Source organism: Mustela putorius, unplaced genomic scaffold, assembly GCF_011764305.1.
Source record: "Mustela putorius furo isolate JIRA1106 unplaced genomic scaffold, ASM1176430v1.1 tig00000253_pilon_pilon_pilon, whole genome shotgun sequence".
NCBI lineage: Eukaryota > Metazoa > Chordata > Mammalia > Carnivora > Mustelidae > Mustela > Mustela putorius.
In genome coordinates this window covers 484,272-504,978 of record NW_025421329.1, presented here as the reverse complement: position 1 = coordinate 504,978, position 20,707 = coordinate 484,272, and the positions used below count along the sequence as shown (strand labels likewise).

General features: G+C 35.1%; 1 protein-coding gene across 6 annotated transcripts in view; it reads left to right on the top strand.

The window, feature by feature from the left end:
* Positions 1 to 20,707, top strand: part of TASP1 (taspase 1) — a 281,144-nt gene that overhangs the window by 228,903 nt on the left and 31,534 nt on the right. For 5 of the 6 annotated variants that reach the window (XR_199566.3, XM_045078421.1, XM_045078422.1 and 2 more), the window contains one exon: positions 11,479 to 11,552. Coding sequence is in view for 5 of the 6 variants with exons in the window: in XM_045078421.1 (XP_044934356.1) it covers positions 11,479 to 11,552 (74 nt within the window). In the remaining variant the exon portion in view is untranslated. Of the gene's footprint in view, positions 1 to 11,478; positions 11,553 to 16,902; positions 17,861 to 20,707 lie in introns of those variants that run through there. The other variant, XM_045078418.1, reaches the window with a different exon arrangement.

Below are 20,707 nucleotides of genomic sequence, written 5' to 3'. Positions count from 1 at the left end.
CTGCTGAGCAGAGAGCCCAATGCGGGGCTCGATCCCAGGACCCCGAGATCATGACCTGAGCCGAAGGCAGAGGCTCTAACCCACTGAGCCACCCAGGTGCCCCAGCTTCTTCCTTTGTTTTTAATTGTTCCATGGTATTCCACTATGTAGAGTACCGTAGTTATTTATATATACTCCCACCAATAGGCAACTGAGCTATTTCCAGTTTCTTCCTAATTAAAACTACTTCAGTGAGTATCTTTGTAAATATGTTATTTCATAAATATAAAAGCATATCTATAGAATAATTACCTAGAAGAAGAATTACTAGGTGAAAGAGTACATCATTTTAATAACTACAATCAGTCCTCAACATTTGCAGATTTCATATTTGCTGATTTTCCTACTTGCTGAAACTTATTTGTAATTTCATAATCAGTACTCCTGATACTTATACAGTCATTTGTTGGCACCTGCAGAGTGGTGAAGAATTTGTCACCTGACATGCACATTTCCAGCTGAGGTGAATAAGGCGATGCTCTGCCTTCATGTCTCAACTCTCATAACTGTGAGGAAGCTCTTTGTAACCTATTTAATGCCATGTTTTTCACATTTTTGTACCTTTGCTGATGGCTTCATTGTTTAAAATGGCCCTGAAGCAGCTCAGCAATACCATCAAGTATAATAACATTCATGTTATTGGAATCCCAGAAGAAGGGAAATAAGAGGGGACAGAAAATTTACTTCAAGAAATAATAGCTGAAAAGTTCCTGAATCTAGGGAAGGAAACAGAAATCCAGGTCCAGGACATACAGAGATTCCCCCCCGCCCCCCTGCAACAAGATCAACCCAAGGAGGTCCACACCAAGACATATCATAATTAAGATGGCAAAAAGTAATGATAAAGTGAGAGTTTTAGAAGCAGCAAGAGAGAAGAAAGCAGTTACAAACAAGGGACACCTCCATTGAGGCTATCAGCTGATTTTCCAACAGAAACTTTTTACAGGCCAGAAAGGAGTAGCGATATATTCAAAGTGCTGAAAGGAAAGTCTACAGCTAAGAATACTTTCCAGCAAGGCTGGCATTCAGAATATCAGGAGAGATAAGGAGTTTCCCAGACAAACAAAAGTTAAAGGAGTTCATGACAACTCAACCAGCCCTACAAGAAATGTTAAAGGGGATTCTTTGAGTTGAAAGTAAAGACCATAAACAAGAGTAAGAAAAGTAGGAAGCACAAAAGTGGTAAAAGTAAGTATATCTATAAAAATCAGTCAGGGGAATCACAAAACAAAAGGATGTAAGTATGACACCATATACCTAAAATGTGGGGGAGAGGAGTAAAAAATGAGTTCAAACTTAAGTGACCATTAACTTAATATAGACTCCAATATGCAGAAAATGTTATATACAAACCAAAAGGTAACCAAAAATCGAAAACCAGTAATAGATTTGCAAAAACTAAAGAGAAAGGAATCCAAGTATATCACTAAAGAAAACCAATTAACTGCAAGAGAAGAGAGCAAGAGAACAGAGAAAAGCTACAAAAACAACCGTAAAAAAACAAGTAGCAAAATGGCAACAAATGCATACCTAACAATAATTAATTTGAATGTAAATGGACTAAACACACCAATCAAAAGACATAGGGTGATGGAATGGATTTAAAAAAAAAAAAAAAAAAAGGCCCATCTATATGCTGCCTACAAGAGACCTGCCTACATTTCAGACCTAAAGGCACATATGGATTGAAAGTGAAGGGATGGAGAAACCTTTACCACATGCAAATGGATGTGAAAAGAAAGCCAGGGTAGCAATAGTTCTATAGGACAGAATAGAGTTTTTGTTTTTTGTTTTTTTTTTTTAAAGAGAGAGAAGAGACCACACTGACAATGGAGAGGGGCAGAAGGAGAGCAAGAGAGAATCCCAAGCTGACTCCACACCCAGCGTGGAGCCCAATGTGGGGCTTAATCCCGTGACTCCAAGATCATGACCTGAGCTGAAATCAAGAGTTGGACATTTAACCGACTGAGCCACCCAGGCACCCCTGGGCCAAAATAGACTTTAAAACAAGAGACAGATGCTATATAATCATTCAAGGCACAATCCAAGAAGAAGATACAATTGTAAATATGTAACCTCGTCGGAGCACCCAAATACTTTAAGCAGTTAAGAACAAACGTAAAGGAACTAATCATTGGACATTAATCCAAACATCTGTCCAATTACATCAGTGGACATCTATCCAAACAGAACACCATCCAAACAGAAAATCAACAAGGAAACAGTGGCTTTGAATGACACACTGGACTGGACAGATTTAACAGATAAATTCAGAACATTCCATCCTAAAACAGCAGAATACACATTTGTTTTCAAGTGCTCATGGAACATTCTCCAGAATAGATCACATGTTAGCCCACAAAACAAATCTCAACATGTTCAAAGAGATTGAAGTCATTCCATGCATTTCTTCTCACCACAATGCTATGAAACTAGAAATCAACCACAAGAAAAAAATCTGGAAAGGGAACAAACGTGGAGGTTAAATAACATGGTACTAAACAATGAATGGGTCAACCAAGAAATCACAGAGGAAATGAAAAAAAATGGAAAAAAATTAAAATGAAATCACAACAGTGTGAAATATTTGGGATGCAACAAAAGCTGTTTTAAGAGGAAAGGTTAATAACAATACAGGCCTACCTCAAGAAGCAGGAAGAATCTCACATAAACAGCCTAACCTTATGCCTAAAGAAGCTGGAAAAAGAAGAATAAATGAAATCCCAAACCCATAGAATGAAATAAATAATAAATACTAGAGCAGAAATAAATGAAATATAAACTAAAAACAACAATGATGACATTAGAACAGATCGGTGAAAGCAGGAGCTGGTTCTTTGAAAAGATCAACAAAATTGATAATCATTAGCCAGACTTATCAAAAGGAGAGAGAGGATGCCTTGGTGGCTCAGTTAGTTGAACATCCAACTCTTGATCTGAACTCAGGTCTTGACCTCAGGGTCCTGAGTTCAGGCCCCACATTGGACTCCATGCTGGGTGTGGAGCCTACTTTTAAAAACTAAAACAAAAATGAAAAGACAAAAAAAAAAAAAAAAGAGAGAGAGAGAGAGAGAGAAAGAGAGAAATGAAAGAGAAGTAATGAATAACACCATAGAAATACAAAGGATTCTAAGAGAATATTTTGAAAACTTATATGTGAACAAACTGGACAACCTGAAAGAAATGGATAAATTCCTGGAAACATAAAAACTACCAGGAAGAAATAGAAACCAAACTTTCAGGAAGAAATAGAAATTTGGAACAGATCAATTATCAGCAATGAAATTGAATCAGTAATAAAAAAAAAAAAAACCTTCCAACAAACTAAAGTCCGGGACCAGATGGCTTCACAGGTGAATTCTACTGAACATTTAAAGAAGCATTAATACCTTTTCTTCTCAAACTATTCCAAAAAATGGAAAAGGAAGGAAAACTTCCAAATTCATTCTGTGAAGCCTACATTAGCCAATACTAAAACCAGACAAAAACACAACAAGAAAAGAGAACTACAGACCAATATCTCTGATGAACATAGATGCAAAAATCCTCAACAAAATACTAGCAAGCTGAATTCAACAATACATTAAAAAAGTCATTCACCGTGATCACATGGAATTTATTCCCAGGATATAGATGTGATTCAGTATTCACATCAGTATGATTCATCATATCAACAAGAAAAGATAAAAGCCATATGATCATTTCAGTAGATGCAGACAAAGCATTTGACAAAGTACAACATTCATTCATGATAATAAAAAAAAAAACCCTCAATAACATAGGTTTAGAGGGAACATATCTCACCACAATAAAGGCCATAAATGAAAAACCCACAGCTAACAGAATAATCAGTGATGAAAAACTGAAAGCTTTCTCCTAAGATAAGGAATAAGATAAGGATATCCACTCTTACCCATTTATTTAACATAATATTGGAAGTTCTAGCCACATCAGTCAGACAAGAGGATGGAATAAAAAGCATCCAAAATGGTAAGGAAGAAGTAAAACTTTCACATTTGCAGATGACATGATACTATGCACAGGAAAACAAAACAAAACAAAACAAAAACCTCCAAAAAACTACTAGAAGTGATAAGTGAATTCAGTAAGGTCACAGGATATAAAATCATTGTATAGGAATCTGTTGCATTTCTATACATAATAATGAAAAAATAGAAGGAGAAATTATGAAAACAATCCCATTTACAGTTGTACCAAAAATAATAAAGTATCCAGGAATAAATTAATTACAGAGGTAAAAAAAACCTGTACTCTGAAAACTATAAAACACTGATGAAAGAAACCAAAGACACAGATGGAAAGACATTTCATGCTTACGGACTGGAAGAATAAATATTGTTAAAATATCCACACTACCCAAAGCAACCTACGGATTTAATGCAGTCCTTATCAAAATATCCACAGCATTTTTCACAAGACCAGAACAAGCAATTCTAAGATTTGTATGGAATCACAAAAGACCCCAAATGGCCAAACCAATCTTGAAAAAGAAAAATTAAGCTGGAGGTGTCACAATTCCAAATCTGAAGTTATACTACAAAGCTGTAGTGATCAAGATAGTATGGGACTGGCACAAAAATAGACATATAATCAGGGAAATAAAATAGAAAATCCAGAAATGAACCCACAACTATATGGTCAGTTAATCTTTCACAAAGCAGGAAAGAATGTCGAATGGGAAAAAAGACAGTCTTCAATAAATGGTACTGGGGAAACTGGACAGCAACATGCAAAAGAATAAAACTAGACACACAAAAATAAATTCAAAATGGATTAAAGACCTAAATGCGAGACTTTCAACTATAAAAATCCTAGACAAGAACACAAGCAGTAACTTCTTCGACATTGGCTATAGCAGCTTCTTTTTTAATGTCCCTTGAGAGAAGGGAAGTAAAAGCAAAAATAAATTGTTGGGACTACATCAAAATAAAAGCTTCTACATAGTGAAGGAAACAATTAGCAAAACTAAAAGACAGCCTGCAAAATGGGAAAAGATATTTGCAAATGACATATCTGATAAAGGTTTAGTATCCAAAATATATAAAGAATGTATAAAACTCAACACCTCAAAAATAACCCAATTAAAAAATGAGCAGAAGACATGAACTGCTATTTCTCCAAAGAAAAAATATATATGGCTAATAGACATACAAGAAGATGCTCAATGTCACTCATCATCAGAGGAATGTAGATAAAAACTACAATAAGATATCACCTCACACCTGTCAGAATGGCTAAAATCCATACAAGTGTTGGCAAAGATATGGAGATAAAGGAACCCCCTCACTGTTGGTGGGAAGGCAAAAGGTTCAGTCACTATGGAAGAAGGTATGGGAGGGGTCCTCAAAAAGTTAAAAAGAGAACTACCCTATAATCCAGCATTCACAGTACTAGTACAGAGGAATACATTCACCACTACATTTATTGCAGCATTATTTACCATGGCCAAATTATGGAAGCATTCCTAGTATCCATCGATAGATGAATGGATAAAGAAGATGTGGTCTATATGTATAATGGAATATTATTCAGCTGTAAAAGATTGAATTTTGCCATTTTCAGCAACATGAATGGAGCTAGAGGGTATAATGCTAAGTGAAATAAGTCAGTTAGGGAAAGATAAATACCATATGATTGCAGTCATATTTTGAATTTAAGAAATAATAAAAACAGAAGGGAAGAGAGAAAGAGAGAGAGAGACAAATCAAGAAACAGACTTTTAATTATAGAGAACAAACTGATAGTTCCCAGAAGGAAGATTGGTGGGGGAATGGGTGAAATTGGTGATGGGAATTAAAGAACACTTTTCATGATTAGCACTGAGTAATGTATAGAATTGTTGAATCATTATATTATACAAATGAAATAATATAACACTGTATGTTAACCATATTGGAATTAAAATCTTAGTAAAATTTAAAAAAGAAATAAAGTGGTCCCCAAGAACAGTGCTGAAGTGCTGCCTAGTGTTTCTTTGTGCAAGGAGATTGTTCTATCTTGTGGAGAAAGTGTGTGCTCGATAGGCTTCATTCAGGCAAGAGTTACAATGCTGATAGTCATGAGTTCAAAGTTAATGAATCAACAGTATTGTACATCCAGAAAAAGGAGGAGGAAATTCATTGAATTTTATGTGAGACTGTTCCAGAAACTGCTAAAGTAACATCTGAGGCCATGGGAAAGCTGGAAAAGTAGCTCAACTTGTGGATTCATGAAGTAATGACAAATAAGCAGAGCATAGGGGACAACATTATTGTGGGGCTGAAAGCCAAAGGAATTCATGAGCAGGTTATCCAGGGTCAGGAAAATGTTAAACTCTTCTTTGTTAGTATTGTGTTGTAAAGAAAGATTATGTGTGATTAATTGCGTATAAGAAAAATGTATTAAATAAGATGTCTTATACAGAAACACATAAAATAAGGTTACTTATTGATTGAAAATGGTTATGACCAGAGGCTTGTAAGAACCTAACCCTGTATTTTCCTCAGGAGCAGTGGCTCAGTGTTTGCTAATTCAGTGTTCATGGCAACCTTATAGAACATAACTACCGCAAATTGCAAGGATATATTTTCAAATGGCCATGCCTCTATCATTAGTAAGAAGAGTGATTTTTCTCCACCCCCAGCTAAAAATGTTGTTTCAAACTTTTGCTATCTCATAACCTGATAGTTGGATAATGATATTTTGCGGTTTTAACTTGCATTTCTCTTAGTATGAGAAATGCAGAACATCTTTCATGTTTTAGAGCTAGTCATACTCCTTTTAGTTTTCTCTTTTTGTCTTTTTATTTTTACTGATTTGTGACAAATCTAAAGATATGAAGAAAATTAGCCCTTCTTCTATGCTACAAATTGCAGATATTATCCCTAGTTTGTCGTTTATCTCTTGACCTTTTTTTTCCCATATGGCAAAAGAAAATACCATGAACATTTTTAATACAGTCAAATGTATTGATCTTGTCTTTAGTAGACTCTGAGTTTTGTTATGGTTTTAAGGGTTAGTATCCAAAATCTCTAAAGAGCTTATCAAATTCAACACCCAAAGAGCAAATAACCCAGAAAAGAAATGTGCAGAAGACATGAATAGACACTTTTCCAAAGAAGATATCCAGTTGGCTAACAGAGACATAAAAAGATGCTCAATATCACTCATCATGGAAATACAAATCAAAACCACAATAAGATACAACCTCACATCTGTCAGAATGGCAAAAATTAGCAACATATAAACAAATGTTGACAAGAATGTGGAGAAAGAGGAACTCCCTTGCATTGTTGATGGGAACGCAAACTGGTGCAGCCACTCTGGAGAACACTATGGAGGTTCCTCAAAAAATAGAAAGTAGAACTACCCTACAGTCTAGCAGTTGTACTGCTAGGTATTTACCCAAAGGATAGAAAAATACAGATTCAAAGGGATACATGCACCCTGATGTTCATAGCAGCATTATCAACAATAGCCTAGCCATGAAGAGAGTCCGAATGTCCATTGACAGATGAATGGATAAAGAAGAGGTGGTAAAGAATGAAATCTTGTCATTTGCAATGACGTGGATGGAACTAGAGTGTATTATGCCAAGTGAAATAAGTCATTCAGAGAAAGACAAATACCATATGATTCTACTCATATGTGATATTTAAGAAACAAAACAGATGAACATATGGGAAGGAGGGGGGAAATAGGAGAGAAGGAAACCAACCATAGGGGACTCTTAACAATAGAGAACAAACTCTATTGTTAAGAACAAACAGGGTTGATGAAGGGATGTGGGTGGGTGATGGGCTACATGGGTGATGAGTATTAAAGAGGGCACTTGTTGTGATGAGTACTGGGTGTTGTACATAAGTGATGAATCACTGAATTCTACTCCAGAAACCAATATTGCACTGTATGTTAACTAATTTTAAATAAAAATAAAAATTAAAAAAATCTAAAAATATAAAATCTCTTCTTAAATGATATCTAATAGTTCTGTTGTATATGATGTTTTGTTGGTCCTTTGGTGTTTTTAATGAATTTAATCCTCTCAGTGAAACTAATTATGAATCTTTCTAAGCTGTGTAAATTTTAAAGCAATAGAACAATTAAAGGTCACCAGGTTTTGGAATCCAAAAGTCCTGTTTGAATTGTAGTTTGTGCACTTACTAAAATGATCTAAGCTATGTTACTTACCTGCTCTTAGCCTCAGATTCCCCATTCAGGCTTTACTGTGTTCTATTACAAAAGACAGTGCCTGGCTTATGATGGATTCTCAATGTTAGTTCGTCTCTCTCCTGTTTCTCTAAAGCCCTTGACCAAGAAATATTTTGTTAAATTAACTTGAGTTAAGACATACACTTCAATAAACAGGATTCCTTTTCAGAAGCATTCTATCATATAAATTGCAAATTATTTCTGTTGAATTTCTCAGGTAGCCTGAACTTCTAACTCATACATAAGTATTTGAATTGTAGGTATTAAAAATAATGTGTCAGTACAAAGCACATTGCAAACATACATTTTTTTGGCAATAACTGTGAAAAGAATAAATGAAGATTGAATTTCTAGACACTGAGTTACTTTCTTTAAAAACTCCTAAGCTATGTCTAGAAACTTCACTGGAAACCCTTCAATATAAAAACAATTATTTAATGAAGTCAGTCACTGTACCCAATTTATCCTGTTTCATAATTCTAAATATTTTTATATATTACATTTCCTTAAAGTAGGCCACGTTTTTAGAGGGAGTAATGCATTTAAAATAAGTGCATTGTGTCTTAAAAAATAAAGTGTAATATTTTTATCCTTTACTTTCATAATTAGATCAACTCTATTTCCATGTGTTTTTCTTTCCATGGCTAATTCCTGAGCCACCTTAACATTTGGGGCATAAGGAGAAGTCACAATTTTAGAAATCCCTTAACTTTATATTTAAATACAATTGCTTTGTCACTACTCTAAGGAAATTCAGTAAGACTTGAATGCCTTTGCTCTATTAGGCAATTTAGAATATCCCAGACCTTGCTCTGGACTTCAGGATTTTTGAAGTTCAAAGCACATGTGTGAGGAAGAAAAAACATCTGTTGAAGAGAACTTGCTTCATTGCGTGACACTGTTTTCCTGCACTCTTCAGTGGAGCGTCTGTTGAGCAGGTTGGCAGGTTTGATAATTAATTAATGATGAGGGAATGAGCCATGTATCTGAGGAGCTCACTTTTGCCCCTTACTGCTTCTTTCTTCCCCACATGTCTGGCAAAGCCTTTAGAGTCTAGGATCACTGATCCCACAGTTGTGTCTCAACTCAAACACTTGTCTTCAGGCTTAATTAGCTCAGAGATATAAACAGATGGATAGCCTGGAACCCAGAAGGTTTAATGTTGAGCAATGCAATTTTATTATCAGGGAGTTATGAAATTTTTGTTGGAGAAGTATGTCAAAACTTAAAAAATGCCTTTTTAAAAACACCATAGAATTTTTTGTTTTGTTTTTTAATTTTATTTTATTAAAATATAATGAATTATTTGTTTCACGGGTACAGGTCTGTGATTCATCAGTCTTACACAATTCACAGCACTCACTGTAGCATAGACCCTCCCCAGTGTCCATCACCCAGCCACTCCATCCCCCCAAACCCCACTCCACCTCATCAACCCTCAGTTTGTTTCCTGAGATTAAGAGTCTCTTATGGTCTGTCTCCCTCTCTGGTTTAGGAAAAAAAACATAGATTTTTTAAAGTATTTACTTGAAGGTGACAGGGTTTTGTGTGTGTCTCTGTATGTGGATTTTTCTTTTTGTAACTTTTTATTTAGATATAATTTCAAACTTACAGAAAAGTTACAAGAACAGTACAAGGAACATCTACTTTTCCTTTACCCAGATTCACACATTCTTTTCTTTTTCCCCCATTTGTTTTTCCATCTTCACTCCTTCCTTCTCCTGTCTTCCTCCTACACCCACACCCACCCACCCACCTATCCACCCACACTCATATACTGAAACATGTGCATGCTTTTTCTGAACTATTTGAAGTCAAGATGGATGTTTGCTATCTTTCTTCCTAATAATTCAGTGTATATTTCTTATGGACAGGCCATTCCTCTAAATACACAGTGCAGTTATCAAAATCATAAAATTTAATATTGATGCAGCATTAATTTCTAATCCATAGTCCCTTCTTAAATTTCATCAGTTGTCTCTATAATGTTCCTATGACACCACACCCAGATCAATGTAGGATAACAAATTGCATTTAGTTGTCATATCTCCTTTAAATGGAAACAGTTTCTCAACTTCCTGTGTATGTTTTGACTTTGACATTTTTGAAGAGTTCAAACCAGTTATTTAGTAGCTTTCCTGTGTGAGATTTGTGTGGTGTTTCCTCATGCAGTCTGGGTTCTGCAGTTTTGGCAGAAGTACAACAGAAGTGGTGTGTCCCACAGTATCTTATCAGGAGGCACATGGTGTTGATTTTCCCTTAATAGGTGAGGTGAGTTTCCATCATTTGATTAAGGTAGCTTCATTGGTTTCTCCACAGTGAACTTATACTTCTCCTCGTTACACTTAGTAAGAACTTTATGGAGATACTTTGAGACTATGTAGATAGCTTTCTCCTCTTCAAGTTGTTACCCACTAGTTTTAGTAGTCATGATGATTTTCTAACTCTGTTATTTCTTCTGTTTATTAGTTGGCATTCTGACAAAAGGAAGAGCTTTCTCTTCTCCCTCATTTATTTATTCATTTATTTATTTGCATTAGTATAGTCTCAATGCTTCTTATTTTATTTGGTGGTAAAAATGCATTACTGTCATCATTTATTTTGACACTTAGTTTGACTCTAATTTGGCTAGTGGGAACTCCTTCAGGCTGATGTCTGGGTCATTTTGATAAGTTGTCATCATTCTTTGAGCAGTTCCTTACTTTCTGGCACAATAAGATGTTCCAGATTCATTTTATAATTTCTCTGCCCCAGCCCTGGAATGAATATTCTCCAAGGAATCCTGGTTCCTTTTTATGGAGAATGGTAGCTAGAAACCAAGACTGTGTGTGTGTGTGTGTGTGTGTGTGTGTGTGTGTGTGTGTGTTAAAGGAAACTACAGAAACTACGTTATGGAATATTACATGTGCTAAATCATAGTGTACTGTATGTATGAGTATGTAGTGCATGTGTTAATTTTAGGCTACAAGTTTCAAACAGAAGAGCATTTATTTTACATGTAATAATCATAAGTTTTGACAAGAAAGAAATACATTTTTCATTTCACAGTAAATGGCATTACACAGTTTTGAGTACTAAATCATCTTGACATTTATGAAGGACCAAATGGAAAGTAGGGAACTGAGTGTGTTAAAATATAAAGCTATCTTTAACTGTTCTATTAAAAAGCAAAGATTTATTTTCCATCTGTGATCTGAATGTGCCTATTTGTGTTCTCTTCCACGGCAGTGGAATTTTTGTGGAGCCACACGACAGAGAGCATGTGTGTTGGATATATGTCAGCCCAGGATGGGAAAGCCAAGGTAAGCGGGAAAACTGGGGCATAACCTGAAAACCTTGCAGCTGTTGCATGAACCTCTAACCAGTTAAGTTGATAAAAATGTATTTTTTTTTTCAGCCTCTGTTAGGCAGTAGCTCTGTGATCTTTATGAGAATCTGATTAAGTACAGTTAATGATCCCAAAGAAAAAACAGCAGATCTTTTTAGCTTTTGATGACAGAGCAGGAGAGATTAGGAAATACTACCCCCCAACCCCTTTATTTTCATCTTGTTCTTCCTCATCAACTGTAAATAACTAGAAAAGAGGAAACTGGGGATTGGGAAGAGAAAATGGGAGTAGAGCTGATGTGCTGACAGAGCTGAGTGATTTTGCAGGGAGTGTTGGAATAGATCAAGGAAACAGGTAAAGAAAGCTGAGTGCCTAGATAGCACTCTGCATGTGCCAGGGTGGAGGTGGCCGAGGTGCTTGCACATGACTTGTCTAGTGTTCTGGTGTGTCCTGGCATGCCATGGCTCAGTGTCCTTGTGAGCAGAGTCAAAGGTTTGCGCCCTGTGTGACACGTGCCTGTGGCATGCATCCCTCAGTGAGTCACAACAGTCACACAGACCTACACAGCTACTCATGCATTGCTTGGTTTCCCTGCATCCATGATGGGTGAGTCTATATAAGAAATATAATTTATGGATTTTAGTATTTATACTGGCCTGATGTTCTTCTTCATAAAATTTTTAGAAACACATATGGCATATGATATTTACTTGGTATTAAAATAACTTAATTGCAAAGCTATGAAGTAGGCAGCCTCTTTTTTAAATGTCATAATTTATGTTGCACATTTGGAGATATAAGTAAGGAAATTTCTAATATCAATGTCTGATATAGATTGAATCATTAACAAATTAAGGGTACATGTCAGTTTATCACTTATTTATTTGTCATTTAACTAACCCACCCAGTCTGGCCTCTGTATATTAGCCAGCAAGCCAGTAGCATCACAAGGCTTTCGTGAGTACAGCATGCAAGAGCATTTCATCAGACAAAGATTGGTTTATAGTCATAACAATATTATTGAGTTCTCCTCCTCTTTGTCTTACCCTCACCTAATACAATATTCGTATTGTATCAGTAGACTTATTTCGTAAGAGAATGCACAGAGATTGCTTTCTTTCATAGTATATACAGAAGGAAATTATAGTTTCTTTTTTTTAAGATTTTTTTAAAAATTATTTATTTGATAGAGAGAGATCACAAGTAGGCAGAACAACAGGCAGAGAGTGGGGGGAAACAGGCTCCCTGCTGAGCAGAGAACCTGACGCAGGGGCTCGATCCCAGGACTCTGAGATCGTTACCTGAGCCGAAGGCAGAGGCTTAAACCACTGAGCCACCCAGGTGCCCTGGAAATTATAGTTTCTTGCTTTAAAGGTGACTTTTGAGGGATGCTTGGGTGGCTCAGTCCCTTAAGCATCCAACTGTTGGTTTCAGCTCAGATCAGAACTCAGGTTTGTGAGTTCAAGCCCTGTATTGGTCTCTGTGCTGGGCATGGAGCCTGCTTAAGATTCTCCTCTTCTCCCTCTGCTCCTCAGTCCCCCCACCCCACACTTGTTCTCTCTCTCTCTCTCTTAAAAAATTTTTAAAAAATTTAAAAAATGATTTTTGAGTTTAGAGTAACATAGCCTAATAGAATTTGCTGTGATGACTGAAATGTTTATATATATATATATATATATATATATATATATATGTATTTTGTTGTCCAGTAGGTTAGCTACTAGTCACATGTGGCTATTGAGCACCTGAAATATGGCTAGTTTGCATGAGGAACAGAATTTTAAATTAATTTAAGTTTAATTTAAAATACTTATTTTTTAATTTAGATAGCCCCATGTGGTGTGATGGCTACTGTTGAACTGCACAGGCTTAAAGAATGAGTGGAAAATGGTTACTCAAAAAAGTATTTTCAGAACGTTGTTTTCTTCCCGATGACAAAGCCATTGCCAAATATAAAATAAGCCCGGGAAGCCACAGTAATGGATTGCAGCCATATAAGTTTCTCTCACCCCTTACATATTGGCTCTGAACTAAAATTGTTTTTTGACAAAAGAACATATATGAGGTGGACTTTAGTGTTGAAGCCAGTCTGATGGGGGTACCATCAAGTTATTAAGTCCCTTGTGCGGAAATGTTCTAGTTACCCTGCTGGTGGCCTTTGGAAGACACCTTAATTATTTAACATGAAATATGGGTACTAAAGAGAGTGGAGAGTCCTGCATTGAACCCAAAGATGTTTGGCCTCTAGTTGCATTGCTTGACATCTGGTGGACGTGGTTTTCATATTGCTGGTAAATTCTCCAGCTGGTAGTCTTGATTGGGCCAACAGATACAGCTGCTCCTCTTGCCTCACTTGTAAATAATGTTTTTGACCTCCTTGCAGAGAGTTAATCCCTCTCCTTTTCTTCCTCCTTTGAGCCTGTGGCTACAAATGCTTTCCAGAAAGGGAGAAAAAAAAAAAAAAACCCAAACACTAATGCTTCAGCTGCTGAATTCTATTGATCAAAAAAACCCATCTCTTCTGTCATAAAGGCTGGAATTTTATTGTATTGCAAGTAAGACAATGTTATAAATGAGAAGTTGGGCTCAAAAGAGAAAGGAGCTATAGCAAAGTTTGTATTCCTTTTAAAAGAATAAGCTTTTGGTCTACACTTATGGTTTCCTGATTTCTATGAAAAAATTGCTGAATTAATGGCATGCCTATTCAGGTTTGTGAAACATGTTCTCATATAATGTTGAGATCCATGGTAGCAAAGGAGAAAGAAAGCATCCTTAAAAACTAAAACTAAAACAAAACAAAACCCACAACCAACAACAACAAGACACACGCATTTTTTTTTAATTTAAAAACTATTTCTAAAAAGCTTTTTTTTCCTTTCTTTCCTTTTTTTTTTTCTTTTTTAAATTTGGTCTTTTTGTTACCAAACTCAGAACCTACCTAAAGCCACCTGGCCATTCGAACATTTTATATAACCTAACTACCTTCAGTTCAAGTTAAGGCCTTGAATTAAAGCTCACCTCAAAATCACAGTGCTTTAAAAAGGCTGGATAATATATATTATAGTAACCAGAGTCCATATAAAATTTGAATAAATAGAGGTAGATTCTTTTAAAAATTTCTTTCTTTTCTTTTCTTTTCTTTTTTTTTTTCTAGAAAATCCTTGTATTTATATTATTTAATTTAATTTCTAAACCTGTAGCTTAAGTTAAAGAGTTTTTTTTTATTAAATCAAAATTAAGGCATTGATAGCAGTTGGATTTAAAAATCAGATTGCCTATATCCTACCCAGATAGTAGTTAATGAACAGTTTTTAATAAACACCCAGTGTGCATAGACTACTGTGATAAAAACAGATGTTAAAACCGGCATGGAACTTATTGAAGTGTGTAATAAGTGAAACCTAGGTTTCTTTTACTATGTGGAGGTCACTTTTTATAACAATAGTGAAAATACTGTTATAAAAATTCGTTTATGAGGAAGAGCAGGTCTTAAAATGTCTCCCCACAGATTTCTTATTAGTTGCAGAGAAAAATAATAAATATATAATGGGGAAACCAGGCAACAACTTGACCTTGTGATCAAAATTAATGTGACCGATGATGGGCAGATGGACATCATGTGCCTATGAATGTGATAATATGAGAAAGACACAACATCACTTTTGTACTATTCCATCTGGAAGTGCATAACCTGAATCTAATCACAAGGAAACATCAGACAAATCTAAAATGAGGAACATTCTATGAAGAAAGAAAAAAGGGAGTATATTCTTCAAAAATGTCAGTGTCATAAAAGGCAAAGGCTCAGGGAAGTGCTCCAGATTAAATAATATGAGTGTCTTGGCAACAAAATGCAATACCTGATTCTATACTGGATCCTATGTGGGAGGGGGAAAATGCTATAAATGCATTATTAGGTCAATTTACAAAATTGGAATATAGATAATAAAAAATGTTGGATCATTCTTAAATTGGTTATGACTGTACTATAGTATATTAAAAATATCCTCACTCTTAAAAAATACACACAAGTACATAGGTATAGAGGGCCATAATATATACAATATCTTCTTGATGCTCCAAAAGAAATATATGGATGGATGGATGGATAGATAGCAAATTAAAAAGTAATGGAGCAAAATGTTGTCAATAGGTGAACTTGGGTAAAGGACGTATAGATGTTCCTTGAACTATTCTGTAATTTTGGAATTATTTTTGTGTAGAAATTTTTTAAAAATTATCATCCGTGGGGTGCCTGACTCAGTGGGTTAAACTTATGCCTTCAGCCACGTCATGATCTCAGGGTCCAGGGATAGAGCCCCAAGTCAGGTTCTCTGCTCAGTAGGGGGCCTGCTTCTAACCCCCCATCCCCCGCCTGCCTCTCTGCCTACTTGTGATCTCTCTGTGTGTGTGTGTGTGTGTGTGCGTGTGTGTGTGTGAAATAAATAAATAGAATCTTTTAAAAAATATACATCACCCTTGGATATTATGGCACATTTGATTAGTTTTGAAATGAATAAATATTGGAATGAGTGCACTGCCAGGCGGTTGGAGCCTGGATTTTCTTCCTCACTCTGTGTACCTGTTAGTGTGATCACTTTGCCTCTTGGGATCTCAGAGGCCTTATCTGTAAAATGAGAATAAGAATATCTTACTATGCCTTAAATCCTTTCTGGGATAAAGTATGATAACAAAGAAACAAAATCTGTCTCTCTAAATACAGATGACTGAATTCTGTTAAGTCCTTGGTATATTATGGATATATTATATATGTAATGGATATTTGTATATATTATGACCCATAATGCCCAGATACTTGCCTCCAATCTGCAAAATTCTAAATTCTAAACTCTGCATTCTAGATTATATAAGCAGATATAATACTGTTCAACTTTCAGTAGAATTTTTGCAATCCCAATGTAGTGTATCATTTTTTTTTATTTTGTTTTCTCGAAGATAGTTTCTGAGGCTTTAAAAAATCCCAATAAACATCTGTTTAGAAGGAATAGGACAGATGGGATTTCTGAGAGTTTTTAATTGGCTTAATGTACCTCTCAAATAAAATCATAGGAGGAAGACAAATATAAAATGGAAGGTAAACAAGAAGGAGTTATAAAAGGAATTGGAAAAGAGATTTCCACTCCCAATTAAGAGGAAGAGATTTTTGCTCCTACTTCCAACAATGAGAATGAGCTGAATGAAATATAAAATTATGAATTTAAAAAAATTCAAAAAGCTGAGTATGCTAGAAAAATCTAAATGAGCTAAGTTCCAGAAAGACTTCTAGGACAGAAAAAAACTCTTGACTGATTTATTTTTGGCAGAACAATGGGAAGAGGAGTAAAAATGATGTAGAAGAATATAAAGAGAAACCAGCCAAACTTTTAATGAACCACTTATAGCCTCATGTGAGCTATATGAGAGATTAAAATCCTAAGAAGCCCCAGCCACGGGGTGAGTCTTGCATCCACTACCATTTCTTCCCTATGAAGCCTTCACCAAATGACCACACCAAGGGCTTGGAGCATGGCAAAGAACTGAGCTTGATTCATCGTAGTGTGTAGGTTTTGCACCAAATACATGACAGTAGCCAAGAAAAGACTGGACGTAGATTGGGAGAACTGAGAGACATCTTCCTGAGGTATTATGGCCTTTATCAAGTGCAAGGCAGTTGCAAGAGAAGGCCGGGATAAAGAAAAGAAATGAGAAAAAGCCTGCCTTATTCCTACAAGCTATACAGGACCTCCAGGGGCAAGGCAGTATACTATTGACAGCTAGTACCTGGGCAACAGGGTGAAGAAATATGCCATGGCATGGAAAACTGGGGAAGCTTATCAAGATCAAAGAGAACACCTAAGCAACCCAGAAATCTGGTGGCTGGGCTATAAACAAAGAGAAATCTCCCATGATTAGAATATTGGCAACTGGATTATAAAACATAGGGAAGTCTTCAGATTCTCATTAGGGCTCAGATCCCATACCTTGCTTAAGGGAAATTCCTGATCCAGACCTCAGAATATTAGCCTATAGTGAACTAAATCTGAAATTACCACAATGCCCAGAACGAGCTCACATAGAGATTAGACTGACTCAGAGTCCTCAACCTAGAGGGAGGAAGGGAGGTTGCCATTTTCTTAGGATAAATATCCATTTTAAATACAATATACTTTTTTTTTTTTACAGGCAATATCTGTCATACAATAAAATTATGAGTCCTCTGGGATGCCTGGGTGACAGCAACTCTTGATTTCACTCAGCAACTCTTGATTTCACTCATGATCCTCAGGGTCCAGGGACTGACTCTTCTTTGGGCTCCCCACTCAGCGGGGTGTCTGCTTCAGGGTTCTGCCTCTCCCTCTGCTTCGCCCCCTACCTCTTTTCTCTCTAAAATAAATCAATAAATCCATATATATATGGATTTATTGATTTATTTATGGATATATTTATGGATATATTTATTTATATATATATATATATATATATATATATATATATATATATATAATCTGAAGAAGCAGAATAAAACCAGCCAATGGAAGCTTATCCCCAAAGATGACCTAGATGTCGGAATTAGTGGAGAAGGATTATACGATGATTGTGATAACTATAAAAAGAAATAACAAAATGGAAATGGTATAACTGAAAAATATAGTATCAGAAGCAAGTAACTTATTTGTTGGGTTTAACAGGAGATTGGGGTGGAAAATATGGTTAGTGAACTTGAAAACCAGTCTGTATAAGTTGTCCAAACTTAAGCATAAGATGGAAAATGAATTTAAGAAACTGAAGAAGGTGACCTATAAAACTATGACAACAGGGCTAGGATTTGTGCATTTGGAATTATATAGCTGTAAAGCTCTTACATTGTTTAAAAGACAGTATGTTAGTATTTGAATGTAGTTTGAGATAAGGATGCATTTTAATTTCTAGAATAATAAATTTAAACATAATAAAAAATTAGTAGGAGACATATGAGAAAGTATATTACAAAATACTCAACCAAAAAACAGGTCAGAAAATAGGAACAGAAGAACAAAGAACATGTGAGACAAATAGAAAGCAAATGCTAAAAGACTTAAACTCAATTATATCAATAATTACATTAAATGTGAATAAACTAAGCACTCAATTTAAAAGGTAGAGATTTTCATATTGCAGATAATCTTAGAAGACCCAACTATATAGTATTTATAAGGAATGCACATTAAATAGACTCAGACAAAATTGACAGTGAAAGTATGGAAAAAACGTATGTAAAAACACTAAGCATAAGAAAGTTAGTGTGGCTATATTAATGTTAGACATAAGAAACATTATAAGATAAAGCAGGACATTACATATTGGTAATATGGCCAATTCATCAAGAAGACATAAAAATTCTAATGGTGTATCTACCTAGTAAAGGAAGCAAAAATTGAGAGAACTACAGGGGACGAACAGACAAATCTACAATATAGTGGGAAATTTTAACATCCCTCTCTCAGTATTAAGTAGAATAAAAATTGGTAAATATATGAACAACTATGATCCAACTTGACCTAAGTGAAATTTATAGATACCACACTCAACAAGTTATTCTTTTCAAGTTCACAAGGAATACTCACCAGAACAAATTGGAAATTATTTCAGATGGAATGATAATGGAAACAATATGTCAGAATTTATAGGATATAATGAAAACATTCAAAGAAAAAATATATCTTTAAATGCTTATGATAGTGGAGAAAATTTAAATAAATGTTAAATTTCTATCTTAAGCTTTAAGGAGGATAAATACAATAGAAAAATCAAGATAAAAGTAAAAAAAACATAGAAAATTAAAAATAGAAAAAAATCAACAAAGCCATAAATTGGTTCTTTGAAAAAAATTAATAAAATTGACATAACCTTAGAAAAAATGGTCAGGAAAGAGAAAATAATGCAAATCACCAATATCAAGAATGAAAAGGGAATATTAGTACAGAATCATAGATCTTACAGAGAATAAATGGATAATAAGGCGATACAATGAACAACTTTCTTACAATACATTCAGTAACTTAGGTGAAATTCATAAGTTTCTTTAAAACCCCAACTTAGGAAATCTAACACAGAAAGTTGGAAATAAACATATACATATTTAAGAAATTGAATTTATAATAAAAATCTCCTCACAAAGAAAAGTTCATGCCCAGATGATTTCAATGGTATGTTATATCAGACATTTAAAGAAGAAATAATACAACCTTTCAACAATTACCTTGGAAAAACAAGGCAGAGGGAATGCTTTCCAACCCATTTTACGATATGAAGGTAACCTTGGTATCAGAATTTGACAAATATGTTATGAGCAAGGAAAACTACAGACCAGTATCCCTCATAAACATAGGTGCAGGAATTCTTAATAAATTAATTATTTTTAAAAAATTATTTGAGAGAGAGAGAGCACACACACAAGAGTAGAGGGAGAGTAGAGGGAGAAAGGATAAACAGACTCTCCACTGAACAGGGAGCCCAATGTGGGACTTGATGACAGGTCCCTGAGATTCTGACTTGAGCCAAAGGCAGACACTTAACTGACTGAGTCATCAGGCACCCCTTTAATAAGTTAATCTTTCAAAAAACAAACAAACGAACAAGAGGTAAAACTTCTGAAAAGAAAGGAACAGACAAAAAAGCATAAATATCTTTGTGATATGATGTAGACTTAGAAAATCCAAGGAGATCAACTGTTAAATTCTCAGAATTATGAATTTAGAAAGAGCAAGTAGAAAATAAAGATACAAAATTAAGTATCTTCTGCTTATAGAAGCAGTAAAAAAAAAAAAAGAAGAAGAAGAAGAAATTAAATCTAGAGTTACTGTACAACCTAGCAATTCCACTCCTAGTTATATAGCCAAAGGAATTGAAACTATGACCACGTAAAAACTTGTTCACAGATACAATATAGCAGCATTATTCATAATAGCTACAAAGTGGAAGCAAATACCCATCAACTGATGAATGGATAAACAAAATATGACAGAATGTAGATTGGTAGTTGCCAGGGCTAGGGCTAGTGGGGAAGGAGAGTGTGAGAGTGAGTGTTAACAGGTAAAGAGTTTCTTTTTGAGGTCATAAAAGTGTTCTGGAATTGGAAACTACAAAGCC